Source organism: Thunnus maccoyii, chromosome 1, assembly GCF_910596095.1.
Source record: "Thunnus maccoyii chromosome 1, fThuMac1.1, whole genome shotgun sequence".
NCBI lineage: Eukaryota > Metazoa > Chordata > Actinopteri > Scombriformes > Scombridae > Thunnus > Thunnus maccoyii.
The window spans coordinates 29847767-29856944 of NC_056533.1; the positions used below are offsets into that span (position 1 = coordinate 29847767).

Here is a 9178-nt window from a genome sequence, read left to right on the forward strand (position 1 = left end):
TTGTTTTTATCTAGAAAGTTGTATCCACTTTTTGCTTTTTCTCTCCTTTTCTGTTGTGTCATTGCATCACTTCATTCTTCTGTTATTCAGTTGTTTCACATTTTACTTTGATTTATAATAAAGCATAATTTTTTTACTAAATACTGTTTTGTGTGTGTGTGTGTGTGTGTGTCTGCCTGTTTGTCCATCATACAGTACTCCCTCCAGTGCTGGTGCCCAGACACACAGAAATTCCCAGCGAGTTCCCACCTCTGGATGACTACAGCCATTCAATCCCAGAAAACACCAACTTCCCCGCTGGCATTGAGCCCCAGAGCAACTACATACCAGGTACCATCATGCTGTCTAACACCACTCACACTAAGTCTCTATAGCAAGGACACGTGTTTCTCCTGCACCTGCGACACAGGGCTGACGCGTATGGGATTCATTCACATTACCCCCTTGTCAAGCTGTTAACATTGTACCTGGGTCATGGGTAATGTAGTGATCCATGTTGTTGTCTGCTCTGGTTAGTCAGCTAATCACTCATCTTTAGTTCTCGGACACTAGACGACGCCTTTACACTTCCCCTTTCTGAGAGTTTGGTGTTGAAGGGGTGTGAAAGTCCTTCAGTGCTCTTTTGTAAAATATTTCATGTGGACCAGTAGTTGTTGAAAAAGTCGGGACCCTAATGTGGGTTACCCACATAAGGGCTACAATGAGCTGAAGTGTCCCTGTGTTCATAAGTGTTCTGTAGCTGTATCCTACAAATTTCAAATTTGTAAATAATGTTCAAACAGCAGAGAATTTAGAGAGCTACTACAAGAACATCCAGTTAAATTGATATTAAAAAATAAACCTCTAAAGACTCATGTTCCCTCCCTTTTCTTAACTAATATTTCACTTTTTTTGTTGATATTATTTTTGATATGTAAATTATATTTTGTTGCTCTTGTGTTTGTGACAATCTTGCCTGTTGGATATGTAATTTCTTGTTTTGAAAAGGGCTGTATAAATAAATCTTAACCCACTTAGAACACAGATATGCACCAGAGATATCTATCTTAGGAAATGTTTCCATAATTATGATTTTTTTTTGGTCTTGTTTTGGTCTGTGTGTGTCTCAGAAACGCCACCACCAGGCTACCTCAGTGAGGATGGCGAGACCAGCGATCACCAGATGACCCACAGCATGGACACAGGCTCCCCAAACCTGTCACCAAACCCTGTTTCACCCACACACAGCAACTTAGGTAAAGGACTGTGTGTCTGTGTATGTGTGCGTAAGTGTGTGCTTGTGTACTTTTCTGTCTGCCTGCCTTTGCTTGTAGACAAATGTTTCCATAGTGCATTTCCCAAGTGGGAATTCTCCGTTTGATTTGACTCCATTTTTGTAAGAGGAAACCAGGTGATGAAAGAAGCCTTTGTCTTCCCTTCACCGTGTGAGCTGTTAAACAGGCCAAGACACTATTCAGCCCACACTAACATCAATGACAATATCCTATGTTTATTCTATCAGGACGGAAAAACGCCAGGGGTCTTGGCCGGCGAGCTACTGGTGAAATAACAAAATCACAGCAGTTTCATTTGGCAATGCCGTCCAGCTCCGTTCTATACTTCAAAGCCAAGGACAAAATGTTGAAGTTGTTAGAGAGTCGCCATGTTGAGGGGAAAAAGAGCAAATTACCAGAACCAGATGAAGTTACTGAAAACTATCATGGATAAGCCTGTAATTTGACCATTTTGGCTCCAGCGTTCCACCAGTGAGGGTTGAGTTTCCACATTTTGTCTCGTTAAAGCTTCTGGGAAACAGCGTATGGGTTTGACATTTTGTGACGCAAGCTCAATCTAATGTTTTCTTTGGTTTGGTAGTGTTTTCTTCCCCGCTACATCTACCGCTACCCCATTCTCTCCCCACATTCACCCTTTTTCACTCTTCCTCACCATTGTTGCCCTTCAATTGGATTTTCTGTCATATTAATTATATCTTGCCTCTTTTTCTCTGTTTCGTATTCTTCGTTTTCATATTTGATTCAATGCAAGCAAACTGTCTTTCTCCATCTTTGTATCAGATCTTCAACCAGTGACATACTGTGAGCCGGCTTTTTGGTGCTCTATTTCCTACTACGAGCTGAATCAGCGGGTAGGAGAGACCTTCCACGCCTCGCAGCCCTCGCTGACAGTGGACGGTTTTACGGACCCCTCCAACTCAGAGCGTTTCTGCCTGGGCTTGTTGTCCAACGTCAACCGCAATGCAGCTGTCGAGTTAACACGCAGACACATTGGTAGGTGCTGCCTCAGCTGAGATAATGATTCTTTCATAATCTCACAATGCGTCTTCACCTTCTCACAATCACACTTGTATTTCACTTAGAGTATATCAATACTAGAAAATATATTACTCTACGTTTGCAATTACTGTTCACTTCTTCAGTGCAGTATGAGTTTTATCTGAGGAGTTTGTTGTTCTGTCTTTGCTTCCTTTAAGGACGCGGTGTGCGACTGTACTACATTGGAGGAGAAGTGTTCGCTGAGTGTCTCAGTGACAGCGCCATTTTTGTCCAGAGCCCCAACTGTAACCAGCGCTACGGCTGGCACCCCGCCACAGTCTGCAAGATCCCTCCAGGTATGTGTCCAGCAGACAGAGATAGAAAGTTTTGGGAAAGAGAGAGACAGAAACGGGGGAGAGAGAATCGAAGACAGAAAAAGAGGGGAGAAATAGAGTTGGGAGCGAGGGAGGTTGGTAGAAAGAAAAATTGAAAGGAAAAACTGGAAATAATGAGTAATGTGAGCAGCTGTGGCTCAGGAGGTAATCGCCAAAAAATTGCAGCGTTGGCTGTTCAATCACAGTTCCTCCTGTCCACATGTCAAAAGGTCCTTGAACAAGACAATGAACTCCAAATTGTTCCCGATGGTCAGACCAGCACATTGCATGGAAGCTTGAACCAGTAAATGAGAGGCCAATTGTAAAGCACTTTGAATAAAAGTGTTATGTAAATGCAGTCCATTTACCAAACAGGCAGAGGTCAACATACACAAAAACAAATTAGCTTTTCCCACATGTTCATAAGAAAAGCCCAGTATGAAGTTGTTGTTGAAACCTGTTGTTTCACGGGTGAGTGTATTCTCTGTGGGTCGAATATACTTCAGCACTTCTCTGAGCACTTTCTGTGTCTGTGGCAAAACTGACTTAACATTGGAAGACCTCGCTAGTTAGCCAATTTAAGTTAAGTCAATTATTTTAAATTGATGATTCAGAAAAGATTTACTGTGGTTGTATTTTTGCCGCTGTGAACATCATTTCACCATCAGTCCGGTTATGTCTTCTCTAACCAAAGTGTAATAAATAAAAGGTCTTCCTCTCCACAGTGTTCTGTAGAAAACTATTAACATATGATTTCTAAATTTAAGAATGTTACATCTATAAGTTGTAAAGGAGGCTTGTTGACTAGAAGAACTATGTCGAAAACATTCATTTCACTTTGTTATCTGAGCCTTTGCAAGGTATTGAACTGGTTTTTGAGCTTCAGACAGTTAAACTCAGAGTTCCCACCCATGTGTAAGCCAGATCTCCCTAACAGCTGTTGGGGAGATCTGGCTGTTTTCGCAGTGTGTCCCTGTGAGACCAAGTTGAGCGAAACCTGATTTTTGGTCGAATGTTAGTTGTCTAATGTTCTGTTGCTCGGTTTTTTCCCCCAGGCTGTAACCTAAAGATCTTCAACAACCAGGAGTTTGCTGCCCTTCTGGCCCAGTCAGTCAACCAGGGGTTCGAGGCCGTCTACCAACTCACCAGGATGTGCACCATCCGCATGAGCTTCGTCAAGGGTTGGGGAGCCGAGTACAGGTAAGCCGCTGTGACCTATCAGCAGCTTGTTTAGTTTCTAATCAGTAAAACCAACCACAACACGGCTTAACTGCTTAAATGGTGACAAATCTCACAACCAACCTGTCAGCAACATTATCAGCTCTGTTGTGTGAAGATCAAATCCTTAGCAAATGTCCTATGTAAATGCAGACAATACAAACAAACAGACAGTGAATCACATCCCACAATCCAGCCGCCCCCGCTTCCAGGCATCTGCTCACACTCTGGTGAATCCGGTGTATGACGTAGCCAAACCCTCATCAATAGAAACAGGCCCCAGTTGGCACGCCAGACTATTTTTAAACAAACACACATGTGCTGTGTCAAAAAGAGATGTCAGACTTTCCCTCTTCCATTCCCTCCCTGTTTTCCACACAGTCTGACTCACTGATAGTAAGAAAAGAGACGGAATGAAAAAGGGGAGCTGATGATTGGCTAAAAGTTGGCTCTGCAACAGGAGGTTTCCACAAGGGAGAAACCTTTGTGCTGTGAGCAGCTGCTCACCAGTCCTGTTCAGACCGAATGCTGACATGTGGAGACACTTAAAAACAGGATTCAGGTTACTGGACCAGCCATGCCCTCCTCCCTCTCCACCCACACCTCACTCTCTCTCTGTCTTTTCCCAAGCTGACCGTTGGTTGTTGTTTTAAATCTTTTGTCCCATGAGCTCCTCTTTTTTTTTTTTTTTTAAATTTACTAGAAAATAGACATCAAAATGCACATGAACAAATGTAAAGATGAATGTATGATCTTGAAAACACTGAACTATAATTGTCGCACCTGATTTATTCAGATAGAAGCTTCCTATCATTGTAATCTAGAGGCAAAAATCATGCAACTGTCTCAGTTCATCTGGTTCGCCAAATCATAAATCAGTGATAACGTTGTTAGATGATGTACAGATACATTCTGTCTGCTGTTGTTGCTGGCATTGACGGGGGGTTTATGTTATTAGTTGGGTTTTTTTAACTTAAAGTAGCTCATTCAAACTGCTGCAGTACATGAGCTTTGGTTCATCTGCAGCGTCCACTCCACACAACTGTCTGGCTGACTACACGGTTGTCAAAATGTGATTGAGTCAGAAAACAGTTCAACATCGAGGCGAGTCAACCAGTGGCAGAGCAGAGAGGAAAAAATTACACTTAGTTATCACTTTGTCAGGCATACTGGAAATAGAAACTTTTTTGGAAATCTGACCCTTCCTTTCAGAGCACACAGCCTGCATTTTGGACTACAGTCTGTGCTGTGTTTTCTGCAGCTGATGTTGATCTTTTATTGGACTCTTGAGGCACAAGAGCTGTCACTTAACTCCACCCGCCTTCGTACATATCGCTTGGAACACTTTTGCCTTTCCTCTGCTCTCCTCTCTGTGGGGAAAGCAATACGGGTTTTCGTATAAAAGCTGCAGGGAATCAAGCAAGAGCCAAAGGATATGGAGATCACGAACTCGAATGTCTGCAGAAAGAATGTATACTTTATCTTCTCTGTTTTTTGTTTTTCAACAGCCTTTTAAAACATATTTCTTAAAGAAGCTATCAGAGGAGCAACCTTGAAAAAACTTAGTACAGTCTAAGCTTTTTTAAAGGTTTATAGAGCAAAGGTAACAAAGTTTTACGAAACACAACTTCCCAATTTCATTTGCACTTTAGGAAAGGGAAAGAATCACATATAAGAGATGACTGTTTATTACTACTCAGGCTTATTTGAGATGAAATTTATCTTAAATTTATTTTTACTGGCATTAAAACTCACATAAACCTGCACTCATCCAGTTTTGCGGTTTGGCTTTTTTTTGTTTTCCAAGACTTGAAATAAAAGAAGAGTAGTTTTGCTTTGATTAAACTAAACTTTGTACATTTATTCACACAAAATCCTGCCGTCTTGAGTTCTTCACATCTGTTTCTGCTCGCCTTGTGTCTCTCCCAGGCGACAGACGGTGACCAGCACCCCCTGCTGGATCGAGCTGCACCTGAACGGCCCCCTGCAGTGGCTCGACAAGGTGCTCACGCAAATGGGCTCCCCCAGCATCCGCTGCTCCAGCGTCTCCTAGGGAAAACCCTTCATTCATCCAGCCACATCCTGTACACCACATCTTCTGTCAGTGACTAAAAACACAGACTGCACGCAGATGAGAACGGTTACACAAGTACAGAACGATGACGAGCCCCCCCACCCCACCCTTCCCCTTCTTTCAGCCAATCCTCAATCTATTACTTTGTCCTTCCTCCCCACCAGCTGTCAGTAGCACTTTTTATATACATGTTGTTTGTGGCAAAAGGGGACAAGTGCATTAATGCAGTACAACGTTAGTATGATCTCCACTTTTTGTCCATAATTATTTTGATGGAAATTTTTACCTTTGATATGTTTGGCAACCACAGTAAGTGCCAGAAAGGCTGTAACAATGGGAGGAGGGTTTTTTTTTCAATTAAGAGATTCTTATTTTCTTCATTATTTTGTTGAAAAACTCATTTTTCATGATTTTCATGTTTTTGTACAGACGTTAAAGTGAACAGTGGAATTTTTAAAAAAAAAAAAGAATTTAATTTTTTAAGCATTAATAACAATTTTGTAAAGCATGTGTAAGATCATGTTAAATGCATTTCACTTGACTTTGTTTCTGTATTTGGGCATTTGATAGGTTATGAAGACATTTACAAATGTGACCCAGTGAGATGGATTGAAAACACATAATTTCATGGAAATGTTCAACCAGCATTTGTAAACACTGTGTGAAGAAATATACTGTAAGCCTAGTAATGATACTGGTTTAGGGCTTCATACTGTCAACTTACACAGCTTTTGTTATGACATGGTGTTTAACTGCATGTGCTTGTTTGGAAGGAAACAAATTATAAAGAAAGCAGCGGGTTAGTCTTCAAATTAAACTTTTGCCCCATCTGAGAGCTGTAAACTGTATACAGAGCAGAGTCAACAGCAGCTGAGTCTCTTCTAGAAGTCGTATGTGATACAACTTGTCAGCCAACTCTTTGTATAATTACTAAAATAATCAGTGGTCATTCCCCCTTCCTAAATGTGGTCCGTCTTGTTGTAATCAGTCCAAATCTCCTGCCTGCATGTAGCTGTGTTTGGGCAGTAGATTTGACTCACTGACAAGCCGTCTAATGCTTCAGAGTAGAGCAGAAAGGAGTAACAAATATTAAAAACCCGTAAATTAGTACTTAAAGACATTGGCATACATCAAATGCACTTTTGTTAAATAATATTCTAGTAAAGCGATGTTGAGAAAGTACATTCAACCGCAGTTAGTCTGCTACTCAGAGTGAAATTTATATCCTGCACCATGTACAGGAAAGCTTTGCCAATTTGCAAAATACTTTTTCAACTTTGTGTTGTGTAAAAGGCAGCGTATTCTCAGAACTTGAAAACATCTCACACGCTATTCTGCACATTTCTACAAATTTACAAACTGAGGAGACAACATACAGCAGTTTGCATACTTGTGACTGATACGAGCACTCTGCCGAAGGCTTTGAAGTGTGAAGAGAGCAGGAAGATGCTTTTTGCTATTTTCATTTTCTCTCTCAGCAGCCCATAACATTGGTCTCATCTTTAGCCATCAGTGATATTGACTTTTTGCACACTCAGGACTGTAAAAAAAAAAAAAATGCAGCAGAATTATGTACAGAAACAGTGAAAAGGACAGATGCATGACTCTTGAGACTTTAAAGTCTATTTTGCTACCAATTATTTTTGTAGGACAATAAGGTGATAAATGTTTTGGTTTTTTTTTCCGCTCCAAGTGTTTTTGCATGACAAGACAGAAATACTGCTGGCAGGTTTGTGGATTAACAACCTTGTATTTTTCTACCTGTAAAGATGAGGCAGTTTCAGTACAAAGCACAGCTTTTTACAAAGGGAAATGTTTAGATAGATAGAGGCATGTAAATAACAGTAGCTCCTCAGAATCTGATGTCCCTATGTTTTTAGGTTAAAGTACATGTAGTATATACATGTTATTATGTGACCATTAACCTTTATAATGTTGATGGTTTTGCCAGCAGGAGAAGTAAAAAAAACAAAACGTGAGTTAAATTTGGGGAAGAGCTAATGCTGAAATAGAGAAGCATAGTCTTAGCTTTGGTCCCGTTTCCTCTCAGTCACCTGCTGTGTTGCAGGTGGTTGGATTTCCTTCTGGTTCCAAAACACTAGACAAAGACACAGTGGGTGAACATGGACAACATTTGAATCCTTTTACAGTACTTATTTACATTAACTCAGCGTTTGATGTTAATACCAGCCCGGTGGTGCTAATATTTAACATTTGTTGGGACTCATGAGAACTGCAAAGCCATGTGATTTTACTCTTAAAGCTGGCAGATTTTGATCTCTTCAAATGATGATGACTTTTAAACTGTCAAATTACGATTGTTTCAGAAACAGTAGCATCTATCAATCTGAGACAAGAAAGCTCTGTGTGGAGCTTCTAGTGTCCTTGAATGCAGCAGTCCTAATCCTAATGGGCTCTTTAACCCCATGGTCAATGTAATTACCCAATAGGGAATATTTTACAAGCAAATTGTCATTTTTATACACTCTTCAAGTAATAGTGCTTGTGTGTGTTTTTCCCCCTTTGTTTAAATTGTTCACTGTAATCGTTATTAGTTGTGATTTATGCTTTTGTGCTCTGAATTGGTCTTTTTAGATGTCTTGTATAAAATTATATCCTTTATTTTTCTCTGCCTATAAAAAGTTGATGTGATGCTTTATATTTTTGTTTATTATTGTTGGTGTATGAATAAAATCTATATCTTGTGGTGATACCGGGGCCGACGTGCCAAGTACGAGGGAGACTGGTTAGTAAGAATCTTAAATGTCAAACCGCATCTTTATTTCAGTGACCTTTCCATCGGATTTCAAGGTTATGGAATAACAACATTAGAAATCACAATTACCAAGTACTAACTTGATTTTATAGCTCGGCAAGTTTTGGTAGCATGAAATATACTTAGAGGCAGTTTTTACATGCTCTGTCTGGAGACATCTCAGGTTTTAGTCCCTCTGTCTGTTTCCGTCTGTAGTTTGGGGATTTCCTAGTCTGTGGCTGTCCTCAGAAGCAGACAGAAACAGTAATTACAGGCCCAAAGCAGACACTCTGTTGTTTCTCCACTTATTGCTACATTACAAGCTAATGCAGACCATAACCATCTCTGCTGTCACAGAGGCACGGCAAGGGTTTGAATATGAAGGCAGGCTTTGTTTGTTCGATGCCCTTAAGGTAAAAGGGGGCAACTTGCCAGGCACTTCAGAAACCACTTCACTGTGGTGACAAATAGTTTGGTTGCATGAGAAAATCAATTGTTGAAGCAA

General features: G+C 40.6%; 1 protein-coding gene across 1 annotated transcript in view; it reads left to right on the forward strand.

The window, feature by feature from the left end:
- The window catches only part of LOC121898953 (mothers against decapentaplegic homolog 3), a 30150-nt gene extending 21573 nt beyond the window's left edge, over nt 1–8577 (forward strand). The window contains exons 3-8 of the mRNA XM_042414496.1: nt 196–330; nt 1110–1235; nt 2055–2267; nt 2471–2608; nt 3682–3826; nt 5774–8577. Of these exons, the coding sequence (XP_042270430.1) occupies nt 196–330; nt 1110–1235; nt 2055–2267; nt 2471–2608; nt 3682–3826; nt 5774–5897 (881 nt within the window). The 3' untranslated portion in view covers nt 5898–8577. The remainder of the gene's footprint in view (nt 1–195; nt 331–1109; nt 1236–2054; nt 2268–2470; nt 2609–3681; nt 3827–5773) is intronic.
- The last annotated feature ends 601 nt before the right edge of the window (nt 8578–9178 follow it).